General features: G+C 33.9%; 1 protein-coding gene across 3 annotated transcripts; it reads right to left on the bottom strand.

Moving 5' to 3' along the window:
- Positions 1 to 2,717: 2,717 nt before the first annotated feature.
- On the bottom strand, positions 2,718 to 16,922 carry LOC145239973 (uncharacterized). 3 transcript variants are annotated; one of them, XM_080103562.1, is made up of 2 exons: positions 16,879 to 16,922; positions 2,718 to 5,152 (listed from the first exon to the last, which is right to left on the bottom strand). In XM_080103562.1, the coding sequence occupies exon 2, from the start codon at positions 4,983 to 4,985 to the stop codon at positions 3,951 to 3,953; it is 1,035 nt and encodes a 344-aa protein (XP_079959688.1). In that variant the 5' UTR covers positions 4,986 to 5,152; positions 16,879 to 16,922; the 3' UTR covers positions 2,718 to 3,950. The 3 variants fall into 3 exon arrangements, with proteins under 3 accessions (XP_079959688.1, XP_079959689.1, XP_079959690.1); XM_080103563.1 differs by having other exon boundaries at positions 16,883 to 16,922; XM_080103564.1 differs by lacking the exon at positions 16,879 to 16,922 and adding an exon at positions 15,795 to 16,106.
- Positions 16,923 to 27,341: the final 10,419 nt, after the last annotated feature.

Genomic DNA, 27,341 nt, shown 5'->3' with positions numbered 1-27,341 from the left:
TCTTGACTAAAGTCGTACGCTGGTGGCTGTGAACAGATGTAAAACATGGAATGGAATGTAAATTTTATCAAAACTAAATTGGCAAGCAGACTGTACAGCCTTGCAAGAAAATAAACAATAACAACTCGACTGCGGATAACAAAAAAAAAAAAAAAAAACTACACAAATTCTATAATTAAAAAAAAACGAACGAAAAACATAAAAATCTTTTCGTAAACCTCTCGTGGAAACTTAATTTTTTAGATCAATTAAAAAAACATCAAAAACTATGTAACACAGAAAAATGAACCAGATTTTTTTGTTTTTGAAAATTTTCTTTTATTTAAAACGTCTGCTAAAAATTCCTCCATGAGGTGATAAATCACTTTACTATGCGCATTCGTGCACAAACACATCATGTAAGAATAGCGTAAATGGAGGTAGTGAGATGTGTTGCAAATAGTACGAGCGTCCAGGGGTTAATAGCATGCAAACCTATTTTTTAAATAGAATTAAATTGTTGAATGTTGTCTGTACAGGAAGTTTCTACTATATATTAGCTACGTACGATGAATCACATTTCATGACTAAATTATTACCAAGATGTTTCTTAGGGTGATTAAATTTCATTTTGTGTGTACGGATTAGAGTGCTATATTTGAGAGGTACAGAACAAAGAATTTACGCGTAATTGCTAGTGATGATTAATATTTGAGGATTTCAGAACAAACAACTTAGCATAGTACCTACATATACTTTGTAGTGGTGATTTATTCCTTTCGTCATTTCCAAATGCAAGTTAGTTTTAACAAGACCTTGTTAACTCAAAATATTTCTAACCATCGACAATTGTTTTAAACTTAAAAAATGCCACTCTTAATTTTATATATTTGGACCGTATGTCTGTAACATTTTTGTTAATTCGTGCGAGGGTTAGAATTGTACATCTCAAGATAATCTGTCCAGCAATGAAAATATGCAGTGCTGCATGGGCTGTGATTGAAAGTTTGACCATAATATGCATTAATGTTTAATTTATTTCCTTTATAATATGCACGCCACAATTTATTCTTCCTCAACAAATCTAGCCATTGGCATTGGAAAAAGGAAACAGAACTTTTAATGCCAAACTTAGTGTGTGCATGAAAAATTTAAAAATAATGCAGTAAAAAAAATCAAAAGTTAAAGTAATTAAAAAAAAATCAATTTTAACATTTTAATTTTATTTCACGTTTCACTCCGCTAACAAAAGAAAGAGGTTAAGAAATGATTTAAGACCAAATGTTATGTAATATTGCTGGTGACTTGGATGCGTGCATTTACATGATTTAGACAAGAGAACAGTATGTAAATAGCTCAGTAGAAGTACACCCCATACCATGTATTTTACTCAGATAATAATAGATCAATTATTCTAAGTAGAAAGATCGTTCATATAAATATAAAACAGCCCCACAAAATATAACTACTACACAACTTATCAACCGGAGCTGTATATATAGCTGTTGAATTTTTATCGATATCCTGATGCTGCAAACAGTAAAAGATAATCAGATGTTGTTCAATACTCTCGCTTTTTACGTATGTTTTGAAATGATAAATTGTCCCTGAAATGTAAAATTTATGTTATTACAGGCGTTCAATACGTGATATCCTGGTTTAGTTTCTCATACAAGTAGAACAACGAAACTTGGTTTAGTTATTAGATTATTTTCTAAATAAGAACATCACAGAGCTACATATTTCTCGCATCTTTTAAAGCATCTCTGGAGACAGTTTTTATAGAAGATGCGCAGCTTCACAAATCAGGCTACATCATCAGTGGATCAGAGTGTTCTCTTGCAGGGTGATATTTGCTGATTTGGCATCGCCTTTCGATTTTGATAGCTATATTAAATTTTCTAAATATTTAAGCATAATAAGCTCCTGTAACTGAGTTAAACTTTGCCAGAAAATCTCTAATCTCCATTCTGGTCATAAAAGAATGCGAGCATGACGTTGCCAACAATGGGCTGCAGCCTTTCAGTTTTTGGATGTGGTTGATCCAAGTGCTTTTAATGAATTAACTAGGCTTTGATCTCTGAATCGCAGTGATATATAATATATCTGATATCAAAGGTCTTTTGAAATTTTTTGACTCATATTCTTAAATACATCATGTCATAATCACGTTTCACACCATTTCTCACTATATCACTCAAGTAAAGCGGCATCAATGAATACTGCTTTGATACAATATGGTAATCAACGCGTTTTGCTTCTGGAATTTTGTCAGCAACCTTAGAATCCATCTGTTTCCACAGACCCTATAATAATCATGACCATTTTAGGCGATTTGGCGAATAGTCAGCATGGATCTTCAAAAAAGGTAAACTCACCTCATCAATGGCAGATGGAGGGCAACCAGATCTAGGTGCTGTTGTTACAGATTTCATGACAAATTAGAATTCACAATACAAACGTTTTACATGCAGGACACTTGACAGGCTCCATTTCACACTTAACTAATTTCAAACATTTGTAAATCAGGAACAACAATTTATGCAGAGTTTTAATTTGCATCATGACTCGTAGAGATAAAAAAAATCATTGCATATGCAACATCTCTACTAGATCAGACAAACGGAAGTGGGTCAGGGACATTACTTATTGAACGTCCTCGTATTTAAAAAATTGCACAATAAACATATATATGAAAACAATGATAAAAAGCTAAATGACATGAATACCTGATATAAAATAAACGTTTTATTGAAATATAGTAAATTTATAAAAGTGTACGTTTTTCCCATTTTAAAGATTTACATGAGAATAAAACCTTTGTTATTTAAAGAAAATTATTAACATAATCAAAGGATCATATTATTTTCTCTTGTTAAACAAGAACCACATACATTACAAAAATATGACTTTTCAGTTTTTCTTATTTTACTTTGTAAGAAAAATCGAAACATGCTTGAGTAGCATGCTTCAAAAGATCGGTATTTTAAAAAAAAAAAGACTAAAGCAGTTATCCAATTGGTTTTATGGTAGACAGTCATTAGAGCGACACAGACTGTCACATTTCTATGCAAATGATACAGGTGAATAAAAACAGATGTAAACAGGACGTGATTTTGTGTATTTTTTTTAGCAGATTTGTTTTCTGATTCTGTCATATTTGTAAGAAAGTTTTGTGTAAAATGCTTGGCCAGTTTCCTGATAGAGGTTGTTCTGCTGGTTCTTGTTTTGTGATTCTTGTACACCATTTTGAGGTATTGATTTTCGAAGATTATCCAGTATTGTTTCTCGTATGTGTTTCTTATGACTCAACAAAAATTGTCATCTGTGCAAAAGCAGAACCACATACTTCAAATGAACGTGGTGTGTCTCCCGTATGTGATTTTTTATGGCACAATAAAGTTGACTTCCATAAAGATGAAGAACCACATACTTCACTAGAATGTGTTTCTCTCCTGTATATATTCGCATATGACTACACAAACTTTACTTCCGTGCAAAAGAAAGGAGAACCACATACTTCACATGAAAGTGGTTTGTCTGCCAATAAAGTTGACTTAGATGCAAAAACATACTTAACAAGAATGTGATCTCTCTTGTATGTGTTTCATATGACGAAATAAAAAAAAATCATTCTGTGTAAAAGAAGAACCACATACCCAATAATAATAGGTATGTCTGATCTTGCTGAGATGGGGCATTATACCGGACGCCAAACATTCTGCTAATAGTTTATTTAATCCAAACAAGAGATCTTTTAAAGATTCTTAACCATCCTTCAAATGCAATTTTTTGTATTTCCCTTACCCTTGACTTAGCAGGTATATTTGTCAGTTGTTGAAATTCTTTTTTATTAGTCTGATTGCTCCTATAATAACTGGTATGATGGATATCTATTTCTTTTAATGTCGTACATAAGTCCTTGCTATTTTGTTATTTTCTCTATCTCTGCTCTGTTAAGGCCAGCATCATTAGGGACGTCTTGTATGTATTTTCATATGATTCAACAAAATTGACTTCCATGCAAAAGAAGAACCACATACCCCACAAGAAAGTGGTTTCTCTCCTGTATGTGTTTTCATATGACTCAACAAATTTGATTTCCATGCAAATGTAGAACCACATACTTCACAAGAATGTGGTTTCTCTCCCGTATGTGTTTTCATATGACTCAACAAATTTGACTTCCTTGCAAAAGAAGAACCACATACTTCACAAGAATGTGGTTTCTCTCCTGTATGTGTTTTCATATGACTCAACAAACTTGACTTCCAGGCAAAAGAAACACCACATACTTCGCAAGAATGTGGTTTCTCTCCTGTATGTGTAGTCATATGCTTCAATAAAGTTGACTTCAGTGCAAAAGCAGAACAACACATTTCACAGGAATGTGGTTTCTCTCCCGTATGTGTTTTCATGTGATGCAACAAATGTGACTTCCGTGCAAAGGAAAAACCACATACTTCACAAGAATGTGGTTTCTCTCCTGTATGTGTTTTCATATGACTCAACAAACCTGATTTCCATGCAAAAGAAACACCACATACTTCACAGGAATGTGATTTCTCTCCCGTATGTGTTTTTATATGACTTAACAAACTTGACTTAATTGCAAAAGAAGAACCACATACTTCACAAGAATGCGGTTTCTCTCCCGTATGTGTTTTCATATGACAGAGCAAAGTTGACTTCTGTGCAAAAGAAGAACCACATACTTCACAAGAATGTGGTTTCTCTCCCGTATGAGTTTTCATATGACTCAACAAATGTGACTTCCGTGCAAAAGAAGATCCACATGTGTCACAAAAATGTGGTTTTTCTCCTGTATGCGTTTGAATATGACGCAACATATTTGACTTCCGTACAAAAGAAGAACCACATACTTCACAAGAATGTGGTTTGTCTCCTGTATGTGTTTTCCTATGATTCAACAGAGTTGACTTCAATGCAAAAGAAGAACCACATACTTCACAAGAATGTGGTTTGGCTTTCATGTTTGCTTGCATTTGATTCTACAAAAAGTATATGCAATGAAGTGTATGATGATAGGCACACTAATAAATTACAATTTTAGAAAATTTATATGAAGAAATTTATATCTACAACCTTTTTAAATCACCAATGGAGAAACTGCTTTTATCCATAAACGAATTTCCTTTAATATTCGCAAATTCTGGAAAGATAAAATAAATTTGAAAAAATACATTTCATGTTGTAAAATTGAATTTATTATGTTGATTTTTATTAAAAAATACCCAAAACATCTATTATTAATGAAATTTTAAAAATGAGTTTAGTTTTATTCAATACTGAATAGTTAACAAAATAATGTGTCTAAAGTTTTAAGTATTTAACTAAAAATAATAACATTTTTTTCATTTTGCAGATGAGGATTGATGATTCATATTATTTGGATTCTTCAGAATAATGTTTTTATTTTGGGTGTTGTTTTCGCAAGGTTTCCATGTCATCTCCAATCTTATTCAGGTGTATTTTCTCGAACTTGGGAACCTTTCTCTGAAACTCCAAAATCTGTCCATAATTCTGAATGGAACCCTTTATTTAGTACATGAGATTAGTCCATAATTCTGAATGGAACCCTTTATTTAGTACATGAGATTGTAATGTTAGTGCTGACTGGGTAAAAATTTGATTTTAAATTTTATTTTACATCTCATTGAGGATTGCACCTTCAACGTTCAGGGGTATGTAACGTACAACTGAATTTTACCAAGTACTCTAACCATAGCACCATGGGACCTAAAAGATAATCCTGGTATGAATTTTTGGAACTGTTTTGTATTTAGATGTTATCACTATTCATGACTACATATTATATACATATATATACATCATATACACACATATATATATACACACACATATATATATATACATCATATACACACATATATATACATCATATACACACACATATATATATATATATATATATATACAGTAGCGTCCAAAAGTTAAGGGCTAGTAGTTTCAAGACAAGTTTAAGTACTTTTTAAGAAAAACCGTTCATTTAAAATACTTAATATGCATATATACTTATAGATATACTCATCACTCATGTCTCGCCTAAATTTAATAAGCATCCGTTGGATATTTTTAAAGTTATGACCAATAACACACAAGTTTGTCCAAATTCTCGTGGTCCAAAAGTTAAGGGCTAGGCGGTATAATCTTTAATTATTATAACAGTAAGGTACTGTATAGGTGTCAGACAGGTACTATGAATAATCCTACTTCAAATTTTTACTAAAGAACATTAAAATTATTGTAATTGAGTAAAAGAAATGAGTGTTTGTATCGCACTAGTACAACATGGCAGCAAAACAACGTCGTCCCGTTACTGTTGAAGAAAAACAGCTAATTATTCATCTTCATAGTAATGGCAAGAAAACTTCTGAGATTGTTGACACCGTAGGAAGGTCTCCTAGTGTAGTAAAGCGCATTGTAGCACATTTCAAGCAGTCAGGATCAGTGGCAGCTGCCCCAAAATCTGGTAGACCTCGAATCACAACTGCTCAACAGGATCGTCTTATTGTCAAAATGTCACTTAAAGACAGATTTAACACTGCTGCTAAAATATCTCGAGAACTAAAGCAAAGGTCTATTGTTCAAGCGTCTCGGCAAACTGCTACACGCCGGTTGCACGCTTCTGGATTGCAATCTCGAGTGCCAGCAAGGAAGCCTTTTATCTCCAAAAAGAATCAGAAACTCCGCCTCACTTTTGCCCAAGAACATGTTGTGTGGACAACCGAAAACTGGTCCCGTGTTCACTTTAGTGATGAATCGAAGTTTAACGTTATCGGATCTGATGGCAACACGTATGTCCGGTGAAGAACTGGTGAGAGATTGGAGGTTAAGTGCGTGAAAAAAACTGTGAAATTTGGAGGAGGAAGTGTAATGGTTTGGGGCGTTATGTCAGCTACAGGCTGTGGACTACTGATTCGTCTGCAAGGTGGAATAAATGCAGAAGTTTATAAGCAGATTCTACGGCAGCATGCAGTTCCTAGTCTTCGGTCGTCGCTCTATCAACCTGTAATTTTCATGCAGGATAACGCTCCTTGTCACACTGCTAAGAAAGTAAAAACATTTTTAGACGAGGAAGAAGTTGAAACGATGCGTTGGCCCCCTCAGAGTCCAGATCTTAATCCTATTGAGAATATCTGGAAAATAGTTGGTGAACGTGCTCAATTTCAGTTCCCAAAAAATCAAGAAGAACTCTGGCAGTGCTTACATGCTGAATGGAGTGAGATAACGCCAGTGTTTTGCAAGAAGTTGGTGGATTCCTGTGCCAAGAGGTGTCAATAAGTCATAAATAGCAAGGATTTGTTTACCAAATACAAGTTAGTTGGTAATTTCAGCCATTCACAGCAAGGACAAAAGCCGCAATCGTGTTAGCCCTTAACTTTTGGACACACAAATTTTGAACAATTTTATTTAAAATGGTAGTTATTCAAAAAATACTTAGTGTAGGCTAACGAAATTATGACCCATTGAAGATATACATGTTATCTATATAATTGTGAAGTAATTTTTTGTTGTTCGTGTGTATTTGTTTCAAATATATGGTTAAACTTGCTGAGGTTTTACTAGCCCTTAACTTTTGGACGCTACTGTATATATATGATGTATAAACACTGTTTACTAATTATTACTACATGTACATATATATTATTTATTTATAATGGTTCCTATATTGTGTAGAATACTATACTAGTATATAAATATATATATATATATATATAAATATATATATATACATATTTGAAAAGTATGTGTATTTGTTTATATATATATATATATTTTTAAAAGTATGTATATCTGTATTTTTACATGTATAAAAACAAACTAAAAATTAAAAAAACTTAATGTGATTGAAAATCGCAATTTTGCACACATTATACCAATATATTCATATATTTTTTTGACCAGTGAGAATTATTATGTACTCAGACATTATGCCAAAGAAAATCAAATCAGCAACGAATCAATGCAGTCCTGATCCTGAGTGTTAAGTAATTCTTAATAACAAAGATGGCAGCAAAGAATCAATACGGTCCTGATCTCAAGTGTAATTGTTAGTAACAATGATAGTGACGAAAAATAAATGCAGCCACTGTTTCAAGACAGTAGTTGACAGCGAACTGAATTTAATCCAAAATTAGACATTTTTATAATAAAGTCAGAAGGCTACTGATTGATTTATTTTTCCTAACCGTAATTTATGAGTAAGATCGTCGGAATCATTGGGATAATACCCTCATTAGACATCAAAAATATTTAACCCCCCCTTTTTTTGATGATTAATGAAAAAGTCCTTCCAGATTGAATTCGGTTTGATAGTGTAAAGAAATTAAAAATCAAAATAAAATAAAAATACTCATTTATTTTATTTTTTTTATTTTTGGAATTTGTCTTTATTCTCATTGGTCAAAAAAAATGTTAATATATTTGTATTATGTGTGTAAAAAGAAGCCATTTTCAATCACATTGTTTAATTTTTTTTAACACATCCAAAATACAGATATACCTATATTCCAATATATAATATTTACAGATATAATACTTTCAAATATGTGCATACACAAATATATATGAATATACATACTTTAAAAATTGTTATATAATATATATATATATATATAAATGCAGATATACTTTTCAAACATTAATGTACACACAAATATATACAAATATACATACTTTTAAAATTGTTGTATATATACACATAGACATACAAAGATACATACTTTTCAAATATATATATAGACATACAAATATACACACTTTTAAATATATACATATACATAATATATACACACTTTTCAAATAGATACATTTAAATACAGACATACACTTTTGTATACAAAAACCTGAAACATTCTGTTAGATATCTTCGTTAATTTTGGTTAGGAAGACAAAATCGTTGCAGTTTAACATTGTGCCCTGGACAATTTACAATCTATCATTTTTATTATTATTTTTATTATTATTATTTTGTGATTTCGACTTCTCCTTTTGGTTTTCTGAAAATAGATTAATTTGTGATATAATTCCAAAAAGTTTGCAAAAAATGTTTCAATTTTATCTTTTGTATAGGTTTAGTGAAAATGCCGGCTATATTATTTTCAGATGTTACAAAACTAAGAGTAATGGATTGTTTATTTATTTTATGAAATGATATCTGATATCAATATGCTTCGACTTGTGATGAATCATAGAATTGTTTGCTAACAAGATACTGCTCCGATTATCCCAATGAATTACTATAGTTTTTTACTTAGATCTGGTTTGAAAATAAACTTTAGAAGGGTGCTTAGAAAAATTGCCTCCTGGGTCCGAGTTTGTAACTGCCACAAATTCTGCTTCACATGTAGAAAGGGCAACAAGTTGTTTTTTTAGTTTTCCAGGTCATGGGTCCAGTAATTGACAGTCTAAAACAGTATCCTGTTATACTTTTTCGATTCTCAGGGTTACTCAAATCTGAATCTAAAAATCCTTCTAAATTTAGGAGATATGTCGACTTTTTAAATATTAAAGATGGTTCCTTGGTTCATTTTAGATAATGAAGGACTTGTTTTGCTAGAGTTAGGCTTTTAATTGTTGGTTTTGATAAGTTTTGACAGAGCTTTGTGTAACATATATCAGGCCTAGTGGCGGTCATCAAATAGATTAGACTTCCAATAATTTCTCTGTATAATCGATCGTCTATTAATTTAGTTTCGGTCTCTAGATGCTTATTATACGTGGTTTGCAATATCACATTCCAAACTTCAGCAGAATTTTTTCAATATACCGTGATTGGTTCATTTCTTATAGTTTCATTTCCATAGGTAAGCTTTATACCAAGGAACCATGACAATCAGCCATTTTAAATTTTTTATTTAATTTATTTTTAACATATTTTAAGGTGTTGTCAGAATTTCAGAAGAGTAATATATCGTCAACCTCCCCCCCAAAAAACAACAAAATCAACAATTTATAACCTATATTTTTGGTATACATGCACACGTTTACAAAACATTGCTTGAATTCTTGTTCTATTAAATAATTATGGAGTGTTAAATTCCAAGTGTGAGCACTTTGTTTTGGACCATGCATCAATTTATTCAGTTTCCATGCAAAATTTTTATTTATGATTTTAAAACCATGTGGGGGGGGGGAATATAAATCTCACAATTGGTACATAAATATAAGCATTTTTACAACTTTTTGATGCATTTTTAAATTGTATTAAGCAACAAGTTGCAATAAAATTCTAATTGTTGGTAAATTTATCATTAGTCAGAGTGTGGCAAAATATTTGACTCCAGAAATTTGTGAAAAACCTTTTGCAACAAATCTTTCTTTAAATTTTCAATTTAATTTTTTTATTAGTTTTTATTGTAAGCAAAGTTAATATTCTAGAGTTCATTTGCCGATTTAATATCACAGATTTAAAAATGCTTTTGGCACCTATTTGATAAATCGCCATATGAAGTCTGTTAGAGACTTCATACTTTAATATCAAATATTTAACATGCTTGGAATTTTTTTCTGGCGTTGGTTTTGTCTGATCACCACATCCTTTAAAATATTTTATGTTTCCTTATATTTTTTTGGTTTGGCACAAATGAAAACTTTGCATAGAATAGAAAAACGACAAACTTAATAAAAAAAATTCATTTATATTAATACCCAAAACATATGAGATTCTACTTTTTAGGCGATTATGTTTGATCATATTGGAACGTTATGTTAGAATTTAGAATGGGGTTTCAGTTGTGCATATGAATATAATGTAAAGGTATATTATAACTTTTTAAGCAGTTAAGTAATTTTTACCACCAATTTTAAGGCTTATCAGCAAAATCATAAAATCACATGTAATTGCCATATTTTTTGTATTGCCACCTGTACTTAGGGTTAGTAGTAGGAAAGCAGCGTAGTTTTTTTTTACTTTTAATAATACTAAATATTAATACAATAGCATTTTTTTAATTTATTTTGTGCATCATGATTACATCGAAGTGACTGTTGTTTAATTGTTATGGGTTTCCATTTCTTATAATCAATTATTTTACCAAGAATTCTTCATAAGTTTTGGTTTCAGTTTAAATTATAGCTGATGGAACTCCAGTGATCCACTTTTTTATAAATAATTTTATGAAGAATTCTTCATCAATTTTGGTTTCACTTTCGATTATAGCTGAAGAAACTCAAGCTGATGCATCCAAGTCATATGGATATAGATTGTTATTTTTGAAATCGCAACTTTATAATATATAAAATTCGATAGAACATTAAATCTATAATAATATATACAAAATCTGCAAGAATTAAAATATCATATTTAATCGTAATTTACAACCTGGCTATGCCAGGCATCCCTGCTAGCTTAGAGAAATACATTTGCAGTTTTAACAAGAGTTACAATAATATTGTATACAATAATATTACATACGAATGAGTTCCAAATTAAATTTAAACATGTATACAAGGAAGGCACATAATAGTTAATTAAGCCTAACGCACTCTCAATGTTAAAAATGGTTTTCTAAAGAGTAACATTATCATTTAGAAATTTGTCCAAAAGAATGGGAGAGGGGGGGGGGGCGTTGTTAATATTTTGTCCTTATATCATTTTCGCATTTTACCTACCAATCTTCGACTATTTTCAACTATTTCAGAAAACTTTCAAGTAGCATATTTTACACTAACGATGAACTGATACAATTTGGTTTTGTTTAAAAAAATAAACCTTTTTTTCTTTCAATTTGCAATACATTACAAGAAAAACATTTGAGAAAAAATATACCTGGAAATTGCCCGGGGGTTTATGTAATAATTTGAAAATTTACAAAAAAATTCCAACAAGTTTCTAATTAAATATTTATTATTATTAAAAGAATCCGAATCGGAAATTTAGAACGGAATCAGGAAAAATTTTGGAATCGTTCCATCACTAGTAGATAAATGAAAAAACAAATTTACTTCTTATCCCATAAACTTAGCGATACGCAGACGAGATGCTACTTGAAAGAAAAGGACACTGTTTGCGTGGACCTCTAGTTGAGACAATGAGGATTTCTGGTAGAAATAGATGATAGGAATTACTTGGTAGGTGCAATAAACTTAAATCATTTTGTTTGAGCCAAAAGAGTTTGCACTGTATAAGAAGGTTGAGGGTTCATCGGTATCGCATGAGGATCCTACGTTGTTGGCGTTTTATTAAATTAAGGAACAAGATGAAGATAATGAAATTTTTAGATTTAAAGATGCAGATGCAGTACAAAAAAGTTTATCATGATGGACGAGATAGTGTATTACTTGTCCCAACCTGACAACAAACTATTGAGAAGGTTATATGTACTGACACATAAAGAGTGTTAGTACAGTACCATGACAATAATGGTTGTGGAAAAGACATTTTATGCCATTAAGCAAAAATAATTCCTATCAAAAAAGAGTTGAATATTTTCAGGTCTTAACCAAAGACACTTGTGGGTAACCAGGACATAGTGACTTTCATCGATATGTATAGTGGTTGACCAGAGGCTTCTGCGGTTCCTAATAAGAGGCAAAAATAGTGGTGCATCTTTTGTTCCATGAAATTCTCCCCAGATTTGGGGCACCACGCCAGCTGTTAACAGATAATGCGCCGGAAAATGTTAACAAAGTGATGAAGATTGAATTGGAGGACGTTAACATACATCATGTGACCACGTCATTTTATCACCATACAAAGAAAAAAATAGAAAGATTTCATAGGATGATGCATGACAGTTAAGCAAAAATGGTCAGAAACAATGAGCTATTATGGGATTTATATATAAAACAAATGTTGGCAGCTGTCAGATTTCATGTGAAATTATAAAAGTCTCACCGTACTACTTGCTCTACAACAGAGACGTGATCCTGCCATTAGATAATATATTAATGCCTTGTAGAGTTTACTATGGTGGTGAGCAACACGAGATCACTCTAAAAGAGATGCATCAATCTTTTACTTTGGTAAGAAATAACATTCAGGAAGTTAGGAAAAAAACTGATAGAGAACAAGGATAAGAAAATGAAGTTAGTAGATTTTAAGATTAGGGATCTGGTTTATTATAAGAACCACCAGCATGTGCATATAGAGCATCTGATGGCAACGTCGATTGAGGAAAGTCCAATGAGTCGGATAGTGATTGAGCCTCAGAACAAGCTGATATCCTAATATGGAGAAGTCAACATCAATGAGAGAAGCCGTTAATGGATTGTAGAGTCATGACATCGAAAATTGCAAAGAATTTGGACACAATTATCTGCTGTATCATCATTTGCATCGTTTGTGGATGTCAAAGACTAATACTATTCATTCAAAATGAGCTAGAGTTGTTTCAGAGTTTGGAAGTGGCAAAGAACCAGTGAGAGGGAATTCCTTAGGTTGGGTAAAATCTATATTCTGTTTTTAAAAAAATATTCCTTTCTCGGGGTTCGTTTTATTACATGACCCTTTGAAAGATAATTTAAGCTAACCATTTTGACAGAGCATGCAAAGCATTAGGAATGAGTTATGAAAGAAAAGATTATGAGAAAGACAAAAGAAATGAATTTTTTCTTGTTTATAAACTCAAGTATGGAAGTCATCGAGTGTCATCTACCGATGTTTATTTTAAATTATCAGATGGAATTCACCATGCATCGGGTGTTCGCCGTTTTAAGACATTAAAAAAAAAAAGAAATTTATTCTTGGAAATAAAAAATTGTGTTAACCAGACAGTAATGAGTTTTCCGAATATTAAGCAATGTAATTCTTTATGTTATGAATGGTGGCCACCACTGATGACATAAAAATTACTCAGCTTAATATCCATAGAACTACTTCTTTGCAGCAATTTTAAATGTGATATTCATTTTCAGCATACCTGAAATATATAGAAGTTGTCATGTTAAATGTGATTGTTAAAGTGGAAAGGAAGTAACAATTAACCAAAAGGCTTTCAGGCAGTCCCTCCTCCAAGGCCAGAAAGTTGGTGCTCATTTTATATTAAATTTATATAGAAAAATGATCCCCACTTTTAGAAAAATTTATTTCTTCATATCATGAAAACTAGTTCTCTTCGCCACTTCTGCAGTTCCCTTAAAACCCTATAAAATTCCTCATTGCAAAGAATATTTGGAGTTTGAAAGATTCTAGACATTGACCATTGTTTTTTTAGTTTTCAGTAGGCACCACCAAAATTTACCACAGAACTACCCCCTATATGTAAAACGATATAATTTTATTTTGAGTTTATATTATCAATATAACTTTTGTGCCATTTAAAAGAAGGGAAAAATAAAATAATAATTTTTAAAATTTTTTCATCGTACAAAAATAATGATATTGCAGGATGAAAATCTTGTTTACATAATTGACGTTTTAAAATAACGTTCCCATATAGTAAGCTTTTCGAACGTGAAAACATACCTGTGTTAGATAAATCTAGCAAAAATTAACTAATGGTCAGATTTTAATGAAATTTTCGACACATCCATTTAAAAATAAAATGTCATATGAAATGCAGTTTCTGAAAAATATATAAGGGGAAATATTTTTTAGTGAGTGTCCCCCCCCCCTATTCATTTTAGCGAATTTGAACAAAATATATTTAACTCTATCGAAATTTCTATTTATTATGAAACATAACAGTTAAAATAAGTAAAAAATATTCAGGTGTTTTAAATTTAAATAACCGTATTGAACAAAAACTTACCTTTGAATTGCAATTAAAAAATTGATATAAATTTAATAATATTGTTTTGTTTTTAAATAAATATAATAATAATATATATATTTATATAATATAAAAAAATTTCAAGAAAAATCTATTTATGTACCTGTACCCGCACGAAGATACCATATTCCAAAATATCATGTAGAACAATCAAGTAGTTTTTTTTCTTTTAAGAGTATCAAATATTATGACAAATGCTTGCCTACAATTTGGCCTATTTTATTATTTTATTTTTTTTTCCAAAAAAGTCTTTAAGAATCTTTATGATGTATGTGCGTGCTACCGCATGAAAATGTCATATTCTAAAAAGCAGATTTTTAATTTAATAAAATAAAATATTATGACACATTTTATCGGAGAAAACGTGACCCCCCTCCCAGATTTTATTTAATTATTTCTAACAATAATGATGAATATTTTTTTACATTTTGATAATTTAATTTTTAAGTAAGATAAATAATATTGTTTAAACAATCGTTCGCACTTGCTCGCATTCAAACTCATCAATTGATGACGTCACAAGATCATGTGTACATTTTAGAAAAGTTCACATAAAAAAGAGTGAAAACAAAATCTGATATGATTAATTTTAAATGTGACGAGCATTTTTTTTTACCTTAAATTTTTGAAACGGTGAAAAACATTTCTAATTTATAAAATTATTTTTTTTTTCTTTGGTAAACGATAAAGAAGTTTTGCTTTTTTTATGTTTAAGTCAGTACTGAAAAAAATAAATAAATAAAAATCGACTGCGAAAAATGTTCAACGATAAACCATTTTTTGTTTTGTTTTTTTACTTTAACCATTTGAAACAGTAAAAAACATTTAAAATTTTATTTTTTGGTAAACGATAAGGAAGTTTTTTTTATGTTTAAGTCCGTATTGAAAACAAAAACAAACCAAAACAGTATTGAATCAACAGCGAAAAATATTCAACAATAAATCAACATTTTCATTAGGATTATTCGCTTAGTAAATGTAGTTATCTCCCTTATATTTTTAACGTATTCTGCAAATGCGCAAAAATCGATACTAAATTAATGTAGTAATACTTACGTTTTTGTTTTATAATCTGCTTTCGATTAACTTTATCTGCGTTTATAAAGGAAACGATTTTTCAAACGTGATTGACTTTACAAGCTAAAGTTAATATTCAAGATGACGAACGGAAGAGCAAGTTCGCAGAAAACAAGATTGAAGAGGAAAAATAAAAATAAATTAATTTCGAAATAGAGCCGAACTATTTGGTGAATATCACGGATAAAATTAGTATTATTTTATCTCACATTTTAATATTTACAGGAGAGAGAACAGATTACAAGTTTCATCTTTATTAATTCTCTAATTCGTTGCACGTGGAATTTAATGATAGGGGAAACTAAACTGATACTACTGTTTTCATCTAAATTAAGAAGTTAAATAAATTCCTTCTAAAACCAAAAAAAAAAAAATCCCTTGAAAAATAAATATGGTTTGTATTACTGTACACATAGATTCGAAAAAGTTGTCAAAAAACAAATATATAACAAATAAATATTATCGAAGGCAAAATACGTTACTTTTCTACAAAACTGGATACATTTGTTTTGTTTTTATTCAATGTAACATGTTTATTCTGCTCGAAAAACATGCAGTGTTTACCGATGTATTGGAAAATTCAAAATGGCGCCCGACACTCTTTAACATGGTAAGTTTGGGAAAAGGTGTTATAAATAATAAACTAGACAAAATACTATTTAAAAAACACCGAATATATGTCAGCCTATGTCACGGTAACATATAATGAGCGAATTTCTAACAGTATTTTGTCTAGTTTATTATTTATAACATCTTTTCCTGAACTTACCGTGTTAAAGAGAGTGTCGAGCGCCATTTTGAATTTTTCAATACATCGGTAAACACTGTATGCTTTTCGAGCTAAATAAACACGTTACATTGAATAAAAACACGAAAAATATATCCAGTTAGGTAAAAAAGTAACTTATCTTGCCTTTGATAACATTTATTTGTTATATATTTGTTTTTTGACAACTTTTTCGAATCTATGTGTACAGTAATACAAACCCAATAAATACTAGTTTTCTGGGACTATTTCAAAGATAATCAGTAAAATAAAGGGTAATATTGACAGGTTTCTTACCGACCTCAGCAACGAAAATAGTTCCTCTCAAAGTTGTATTATCAGGAAGCGGAATTTTATGTAATAACGAAAACATGAAATCCTAAACTACAGAAACGAAACGAAATTCCTTCGTTTTATTTTATTTTTTTTTATTACTGCAATAATTAGTTTTAATTATTTTCTTCGTTATCTTCACTTTTCACCGCAACAAAAAAAAAAGTAGAAAAATATTTTGTAATAAAAAAAATATTAGGTGCAATCAAAATAATTAAAAATAACAATTCACCGTTTTGGGGAATTCTGTTACGGGAAGCCAACAAACAAAATTAGTGACAAAGCAAGATAAGCTTCTCTTCTACCTACCTGGATAAGTTATGTATTTTCATACTTTCATTTGGTTCAATGAGTTACTCTTCTACGTACCCGGATAAGTTTTGTGTTTTAATGTATTTTAATGTTTTTATTCAGTACAAAAATCGCCTGTAGCCGCCGCGTTACATTACATGAATCATGCGGAAAAGTATCTTTTCAGTAGCGAAAAAATTTAATTTAAGAGTAAATGTGTCCATTATAAGGCCTCGATAATTCGAACTGAGTTGTCTCCTTATTTATAAAATGTATAAAAGATGTTCGTTTTCAGTATAGGCGAATCCCCTTAGAAAAACAGGTTTTTGAAAGTAGGTTTTGTGTTAGTCTACCAGCTTACAATTACCAAATAATCCCCACCCCTCAAAAAATGAAGCCCCCCCCCACGCCGAAAAGGTGGCCATAAAATGGGTGCTCATTCTACGCTAAATTAATATAGAATAGTGGTCCCAGTTTCCCATTTTTTGAAACTATAATTTCTTCATACCTTAGAAAGTATTTGTTTCCTGGAATTTTAAATGCTATTTTCGATTTCAGTGCAACCGAAAACCTTTAATGATAATTTAAAAAGATGTTTTGAGGGTAGGAGATACTGCACTGTGGTTAGAAGCAAGAAAGAGAAGTCTTACCGTGGGTGCTCAGCAAGTGAGTTCAGGCGAAGAAAAGGAAGAACAAACATGGCGGCCAGCATTTTTATTTCGTCCGTTCTCGCGTAATCTCGTGTGTGCGTGAGGATGGAAACTATAAAACGATGTTCATTTCTTGGTGCTGCGAGATTATTCCCGATCAGGCAGGAGAGAAAGCAACGAGAGAAGAGACAGAGGACTGTAGCGATAATCTTTCTTGAACATTCCATTTGTGTATTTTAGGTGAACCCCCCCCCCCATTATACTTCAAGCTATTTCGGCGATGACCAACGCAGGCTTAAGCAACATGATTAAGCCTTTTAATGGCGACGGTGATGTGATGGCGTGGCTTAAAAAAGTGGACCTTGTAGCAAGGATTCAGAGGCTGGATGATGTGGCCGCAGTAATACCACTGTTTCTAGAAGGGGACGCACTGGCCCTCTATTTGGAGCTCAGCGAGCGGGAACAGGGTTACGCGGACGCCATCAAGGGTCGACTGATCGAAGCTTTTGCAGAGGGGCCTTTCGAGGACTTTAATAAGTTGAAAGAGAAGAGGTGTACTGGTGAATCTGTTGATGTCTACGCAAATGAGATAAGGAGATTGGTTGAGTTGACGGGCATCAGGGGACACGCCACGAGTCACGTAGTCAAGATGACTTTTGTTACCGGGTTCCCAGAAGAGATATCGAAAAGGTTGCAGCAGGTCCCGGGAGTGGAGACGCTGGATGTGAGTGAGCTGCTTAAAACTGCAAAAATCTTGGTGAGCACCCAGCCCAGAGCCTGGAGGAAGCACAGCAGCGGTACAGCTGGATGTAGGCAGGAATCTGCCGAACCCGGGGATGGCATGCTTCGAATGTGGGGACCACACATGAGAAGAGACTGCAGGAAGTTCTTGCAACGGATACTGTGTTACAAATGCAATCGGAGAGGCCATTTAGCGGTAAAATGCACAAGTTCGGGAAACTGGCGAGGGGAGGCCAATGTGCCAGCGGCCGACACGCCAGCGGCCGCCCCGATTCGAGAATAGTGGCGCATCCGCAGCAGATGCCCAAACAGAAGATTGCGGTGGAAGGACGGGAAGTTATGGCCCTGATTTACACTGGCTGCACCACTACCATGGTGCACACTACCCTGGTCGGAAGATGGAAAGGGAAGGGTGAAGTAGTGCCATTCGATGGGTCGCGAGTGAAGTGTCGAGAGAGGAAGACCGTCACTATTTATATTGCTGAACGTCGGATGAGGGTCCATGCAATTGTCACTGATCGCCTGGTGCCTGGCGTCCAAGCCATCATTGGAATGGATGTTATATGCCGCCTTGGCGGTGTTACCATCACATGTAACAATGTGAGGTTCGGACTAGCTGAGTGCGCGGTGATGGAGCAAGCCCCCAGAGGGATCAACAAGACCAGGGAGGAAAGAAAATTGTCGATCAAAGATCAGGACTTCCGAGCCGAATTCTACGGAGAGCGGTGAACGGTGGAGTGGACATGGAAACATCAAGCGCCATCGCTGAAAAACAGGGTGGCGTGCTACACAAATTCACTTAGAGGAGGGGCGAGAAAGGAGTTTGAGGAAGAAGCTGACCGATGGATTGAGGAGGGGATACTGATGCCTTGGACAGATGACGTGGAGTCGGGCATTTTGCCGTTGATGGCCGTTCTGCAAACAACTAAAGGGAAAGTAAGACCGGTCCTGGATTTCCGAGAGATGAACGGCCATGTTAAGTGCCATACGAGAGGTGACACCGTAGATGTGTGCAGTGAGACCATTAGGGAATGGAGGCAGATGAATGGCACATCTACGTTGGTAGATCTAAAATCTGCCTATTTGCAACTCCATGTTGCCAAGAAGCTCTGGAAATATCAGTTAGTCAAGTACAAAGGCAAAATCTACTGCCTTACGCAAGTGGGGTTCGGGTTAAATTCGGCACCCAAGATTATGTCAACTATCCTCAGGAAGATTCTGGAGACAATGGGAAAAGGAGATGGGGTAGTGAGCTTATACATAGACGACATTCTGGTGAATGAGACTGTGGTAACTGCCAAGGAGATGGTGGCTCATTTGAAGAGGTTCAGGTTGGTCACCAAAGAGCCAGAAAAAATTAGACGGAGGGGCTGCTTTGGGCCTAAAACTGAAACGAGGTGTGTCAGGCGACCTAGAGTTTCGCAGGGGAAACGAGATCCCACAACTGAAGCAGGAGCTCAACAGACGTGAACTTTTTTCCATATGCGGAAAGTTGATCGGACATTACCCCATTGTTAGCTGGCTTGGACCAGCATACAGCTACATAAAGAGACACGCCGAAGGACGAGGATGGAATGATAAGGTGGGAGAAAGAACGGTCGCCATGATGGAAGAGCTCCTGAAAGAAGCAGAACGGCAAGACCCAGTCCGGGGAACCTGGAATGTACCGCGAACATTGGATGGAGTCGTGTGGTACGATGCGAGCAGCATTGCAACAGGGGTCGTTTTGGAAATTGGAGGAGTAGTTGCAGAAGATGCAGCCTGGTTGAGGAAAAAGAATGACGTCAACCACATCAATGTGGCGGAATTAGACGCGACAATAAAAGCAGTCAATCTGGCCTTGAAATGGGGACTACGTGACATCTGCATCAAAACAGACTCTGCCACGGTGTTTACTTGGCTAAAGTCTCTCATTTCAAGCGAAAAAAGGATAAAAACGAAAGGGGTTGCGGAGATGTTAGTGAAGCGCAGGCTTGAGGTGCTGGCTGAGCTGATGCAAGAGTTTTGTTTGAAGCTTCGTGTAGACATGGTGGCTTCTGAAAAGAACCCAGCAGATGCTCTCACGAGAGTGAAGACGAGTTGGCTGTTGCCAAAGAAAGATGTTGTTGCTGCATCGGATCTAGATGATGTTGGCGTGCGAGAACTGCACAATTTGCACCATATGGGGGTAGAGAGGACTTGGTACTTAGTGAAAAAAGTCGACCTGAGGATCACCAAGGAGCAAGTGAGGCAAGTGGTCAGGACATGCGACAGATGTCAGTCGATTGATCCTGCTCCAAGCATGCATGAAGCTGGCCAATTGGAGGTGAGTGGGACCTGGGAGAGACTGGCATGCGATGTCACCCATTACAGGGGTGGACTTTACCTGACTGGGACAAATACCAGAGACGGTCCCGCAACAGTCAACGTTTGCATATTCCTGGAGACATCCCAGGGTGGAGCCGGCAAGCCGAGAAGTAGAGGCCACAGGGACAATTAAACTCGGGGACGAGGTATGGGTGAAGCCACCGGGGGCACGCTGCACCACACAATGGAGTAGAGATCGCGTGACTGGGAGGAACACTAGTAACAACATTGTGGTGGAAGGAGTCCCGAGGCACATTCTCGACGTCAGACCAGTGGAGGGCGAAGCAGTGGAGGGGAGTGTGCAGCCACAGGAGGAGGACGAGACACCTCAGAGGCCAAGTAGAGAGAGGCGACCGCCACAGTGGATGAGAGACTACGAAATGTGATCTAGGGAGGCATGTGGTTAGAAGCAAGAAAGACAAGTCTTACCGTGGGTGCTCAGCGAGTGAGTTCAGGCGAAGAAAAGGAAGATCAAACATGGCGGCCAACAGTTTTATTTCGTCCGTTCTCGCGTACTCTCGTGTGTGCGTGAAGATGGAACTATAAAACGATGTTCATTTCTCGGTGCTGCGAGATTATTCCTGATCAGGCAGGAGAGAAGGCAACGAGTGTAGAGACAGAGGACTGTAGCGATAATCTTTCTTGAACATTCCGTTTGTGTATTTGAGGTGACCCCCTCCCCTCCCCCATTATACTTCATGCACCTTTACCTCATTTTATTTGTTTATTTTTGTTTTTTGTTTTTTGTTTTTCTCAGTGATAATAATTATCGAAATGAAACCAAACAGCTGTATTTGTTTTTATTTTGGTGGACCTCCGAAACCAATAAATGGCGCTATCTTTGCTCCCCCTCTCAAACTGAAGATACAGAAGAAAATAATTAAAAAATAATTGATATCATTTTATAAATAAAATGTAATATTGAAATTGACACTATTAGAAAACAGATAAATGTTTTTAAATAAATGATTTCTATCAAATACAGGAATTTTTTAAACAATGATTTTAGCGCGTAATTTAATAAATACAACGACAAACGATACTTGTACAGTTTAGTCAAGACATTTAAAAAATGAAAATACCGAAAAAAGTGTAAATTGTATGTATCCCTTATGGAACGAAGTTCTCCGAAAAAAAAAAATTCACTTAATTTCATCAAGTATTTTTTTTTTTTTTTTACAGCGGAAAAACACATTTTTATGAGAGCGCGTTGAAGGCAGCCATCTTGGATTAAAAAAAAATTGTTTGAATTTAAGAAATGCCAAAGGGAGTTAACTCCAGTTAAAGGGCTGACACTCCTTCCCATCTTTAATACTAGCTTTTCTTCCTAAAAATCGAACATTTTGCTCGGTATCATAACAAATTGTTTTTTGCTGTAAAGAAAAAAAAAATAAATAAATAAACTACTTAATGAAATTAAGTGAAAATTTTTTTTTTGGAGAACTTCGTTCCATAACGGATACAAACAATTTAAACTTTTTTCCATATTTACATTTTTTAATATCTTGACTACACTGTACAACAAGTACCCGACAAACAAATAAAAATAATTAGAAAACGATAAAAAAGAAACGGAATTGACAATATTAGAAAACAGATTTGCTGTATTTTTGTTGGAGGAGCGTCAACGTGTGGGTGCTCAATTTACGTAAAATTTTTCATATCTCGGAAACTACTCGTTTGCTAACGAGTTGTTACACGTTATTTTCGTTTCCAACATCCTTAAAAACTTATAAATGCCTTAATTTTCCGAGTTTTTTTTTATAGTGTGGAAAGTCGATTGTCTGTCCCTTTCTGATCTTATATTCCTAACATTGCTAATAGGTGTCGCTAGCAGTGTATCATTCAACAACAAGATGGTGGGAAGTTTTTCTTCGATAAAATGTCTCATAATATTTGATTTTCTTAAATAAATAAAAAAAAAACTACTGGATCGATTTACGTGATTTTTGGAATATGACCTTTTCATTCAGTGACAAGTACGTACATTATGAAGATTTTTCAGATTTTTATAGTAAAAAAGATTACTCGTGGACCATTTATAGACTTGCACCCTTTTTTATTATTCAGTATTTGTATTTTGAATCGAAATAAAATAAATAAATGATATTATTGAAAATTATACAAAAAAAAATTATACAGATAAAAAACGCAATCAGTCTTTATTCGCATTTTTAATAACAGAATTATAAAAAAATAAATGTGTTTATTATTTGGAATTTTATAGTTATGTTTGCAGTAATCTATCTATCTATATCTATCTATCTATCTATCTATCTATATCTATATCTATCTATATCTATTCTATATATCTATAAAAACAGAGATGTGTGTGCCACAGACGATTTCTGATTGGTTAATCCAATAATCACATCTCCTAAAAAACCATGGTTCCTACGCTCTTACCTTTACCATAAAATATTATGGCTTTATTTATTGTCCATCTTGGAAGGGTTTAATTTTTTCATAACTTGTTATTTACAAATTAAAAAAATACGAAACTTACACAATCTAACAATCCAACCCACGACATCATGGCCGCCATTCTGGTGTTAGCCACAGACACGTACACACAACACAAAAACAATGTTTTGAAAATCTAGCAAAAATTAATTTTCCTGAAATTTTTCAATATTTAAAAATAAATTATGCCGGCTGATAAAATTTTAAAACTATTTTTTAAAGCTAGAAAGATAAAATTTAAAAATATTTATTTTTATGTAAAACGCGTGTTCACTCGTGGTCTTTTCATTTCGGGTTTGTATTACTGTACACATAGATTCGAAAAAGTTGTCAAAAAACAAATATATAACAAATAAATGTTATCAAAGGCAAGATAAGTTACTTTTCTACCAAACTGGATATATTTTTCGTATTTTTATTCAATGTAACATATTTATTCAGCTCGAAAAACGGGTTTGTATTACTGTACACATAGATTCGAAGAAGTTGATAAGATACGAAACAATATGCATAATATAAACACAGCATGAAAACACGCGCACACACGCACACACACTCACGTCCACTACCGTCCTTGGCTACGTCACGTTGTTATGGCAACACGATAAATACACAGTAAATTTGATTTTCTTCATTTCTACGCAAATATTACGCAAATATAAATCATATAGAATATCTGTATGAATATAATTACACGTAATAGTTAAATAAAGATGATCATCGTATAAGAGAACCGAAAAAAAACTAATAGGGAATTAATTAAAAACGATAAAAAATATGCACATTAGCTAGATCTTTTGTAGATGAATGCAATTCCACGACTCATAAATAACAAAGTTGTATTTTCTTTTTAAATAAATAGAAAAAAGGGGTGTTGATAAGACTATCAATACACACAAAAAAATATAGATTTATTTTTGGGTAAAGTTCCCCCGGGTTTTCCTTTCACTTCAGTAAATAATGGTCTTTTGTTATATATATGGCGTACTATTATCCTTATATATATGATGTTTATGTTTATATATATATATATATATATATATATATAAGTGATAGTGTCTGTGTGTGTCTGTGCGTCTGTGTGCATTTCCCTACGCTAAAACTCTGTCAATTTTAAGCCTACAGATTCGAAATTTGATATACAGGGTACTGAGATTTGGGAAAATCGATGTGATAGGTTTTCGACAGAAATTTGGCGATTAAGTAGTCAATATTCAACAATTTGACCTTTGAGAACTCTACCAAACTCCTCCTACAATTTAGGGTCTAAACACGTGATATTTTATATATAGATTCCTTGGACATGGATCTAACTTATTAACTTTACTTGATCCCTAAACAATAAATGTTAAGAGGTCATAATAGGGGTCAAAGATTAAAAAAATTGACCGTTTTTTTTCCTCAGCATACACTTCAAAACACCTGGGCAACGCCGGGCACCGATTGCTAGTTCTTAATAAAAAAGATTGAGAACTCTGTTTTCAATAATTCTTATTTAAAAAAAAAAACTGAAAAAGCTGTTTTCACTAAAACATAATAAAAAAGATTAAATGCACGTAGGGAGATATAGACATGGATGTGCAGAAGGGGTGTTAGGAGAGTTCAAGCAACTGCCCCTTGTTAGAGACAGGACGGTCTGCAGTGTGATAGACGATCCCGTCCCCATGTATAGAATGGTGGATGTATTTAATGGTAGAGGAATTGAAAAGACAAAAGGTCGCATAATGAAGACGAAAATATACCGCTATATATCAACAAAACAAATGCAATTTATTTGCATAAATATACATGAAGAAGCGATAGAAAGAATAAGAGTTCATTGAAAGATGAGTAACGTTACTTGTGGTTGACTGGCTAGTCAGGATGCGGCGGTGGCTCATGGCCCCACCGGAGCGGGGTTTGTCACATCTTGTCTGCTTGAAAGTCCAGTGCAAAAGAGGAAGAAATATGGGGAACAGGAAGTGGCGTAGCTAGGTCGCTCTTCTGAGTTAAAGGGCGACAATCGAGTTAGGCTGAGAGTTTTCAACTCCCACAATACTCCCTTCCTACTTAACTGGAAGCTAGAGAAAAGAAAATTTGAGAAAAAGCATGCATATATATGTTTGCGTGTGTGTCCACTGTATAGAGAATGAGAGAGATTTTTTTTATTTATTAAGTAGAAGGGTGTAAAGATAGAGTTGCGACGTTAAAGGATATCAGGAAAAAAAGGTGTGCAAACTTGTACAACTGTGGAATTGTCATAGGGTGACGTTATGAGTTTGAGTGCAAGTGTTGCGGTCATAGACTGTATCGCGACAGAGTCTATGAAGTGCGTGCAAGAGTCAGCACGATGGGTTGAAGTTGGTTTGCGTTGGTTGTGAATGTGTCGACTACGCGCTTACGGTCACAAGTGGGTCTGCGAGGAAATTTGTCCGTCCGTAGAGAGCAGTGTCAATGTTGTTCAGGTGCTCGGGCGTACTCAGTGGGTCGGTACAGTCTGAACATCCAGGATGAGTGTATCAGTGTGCATGGTGCAGCTTACTCATGTTAGCTGGAGAACTTCGGTGAGGTGAGGTGAATCGTTGTGAAATCTAGGAGTGTACAGTGTTTGGTGAACATCTTTGTGTAGGTTGTCGCGTTTGTTGCTAAAAAGGTTGATATCCTGTTAAGTGTTGCTGGAAAGGGTTGATATGCCGTGGAGAGGCTTGATGTGCGTAACATGACGCTGAAGAGGCTTGTTGTCGCTTTTTCCTTTCCATAATTGTGGAAAACTGGAGTTGAAATAGCGTGAGAGTTGCTATTTGAGTTCTGCAGTGGGCTTGTTGCTACACATTCTCCATGATGAAATCGAAAGCTGAAATAAATTTTTTATATTCGCACATGGCAAAAAAAATAATTTGGTAAAGTGAAGAAGGTTAAAAAGTTTTGATACGTAGCTAAAACGCGTGTGTGACAGAATGTTTGTTAGACTTCGTAATCCACAGCAAAATTCATACATAATTTCTGGCATTGAAAATAATGGAAAACACGTTGAAATTGCTATTGAAGTTGTTAGGAACCTCGTTCAAATAAGGAAGTAATTTTCGTTCGTTGTAGCAGTGGATGCATGTCGCTGCAGTTACGTCTGTGCTATAGTGTGACGTTCGTTCGTTTCAGGTGCTCGTTACATGTGCGTAATCATGTCTCTTCGTGCGAAGTGTTCCTCGGCTGAGGTAAACAAGAAGTGGTCCTCGGAAAATAGTTTTGTTGAACAAACTGATTATTAAGAATGAAGGCAACAGGAAAATTTGACCTTTCAGGTTCTCGAGGTCATATTTTGCTTCAATTATGACGGAGAACAGAATAAAAAAAGTTTGAGTTAAATGACGCAAAAAGAACGTCTGAGAATATTTCAGGGAACGCGTTATATTCAGGACGTCATTAAAATTATTTTCTCAATTGGATTATAACGGAAATCTGCATCGTTTGCGAGAAAAATCGAAATGTTCGTGAAAATAGTAGTCCGTTAGTATCGTCAAAATTTTAACAGACATCGTTGTTAAAAGATACGCTTCGTTATAAAAATGTGAAGAAGATAATAATGTCTATATTTTTTTTAAGTGCGTGAATATAGATAAAACTTATAGTTCTCTTTTATTATTATTATTATTATTATTATTATTATTATTATTATTATTATTATTATTATTATTATTATTATTACCACTATAATTATTATTAATGTTGTTATTATTATTTAGGCTGCGACGGAAAAAAGATTTTTTCTTTCGAGGTGGTTTGTTTACATTAGTTGTCCATGAGTAGTAAAAAAAATCAAAATGGCAGACGATAGATAATTGACGCACGTGTGTTAAGATGTAAAGTAGAAAAAGCAACGAAAAAGTTTTTTCTCTTTTTTTTTGGAAATTGTGTTTTTTGTTTTGTTTTTTCTTTCTTTTTTTGAGTATATTTCGCTGA

This window comes from Euprymna scolopes, chromosome 19, assembly GCF_053919585.1.
Source record: "Euprymna scolopes isolate OS-2025 chromosome 19, ASM5391958v1, whole genome shotgun sequence".
NCBI lineage: Eukaryota > Metazoa > Mollusca > Cephalopoda > Sepiida > Sepiolidae > Euprymna > Euprymna scolopes.
This window is presented reverse-complemented; position numbering and strand designations above follow the sequence as displayed.

Bases quoted from the DNA above. Each gene is read 5' to 3' on its own strand.
- LOC145239973 (XM_080103562.1), bottom strand. From the start codon at position 4,985: ATGCAAGCAAACATGAAAGCCAAACCACATTCTTGTGAAGTATGTGGT.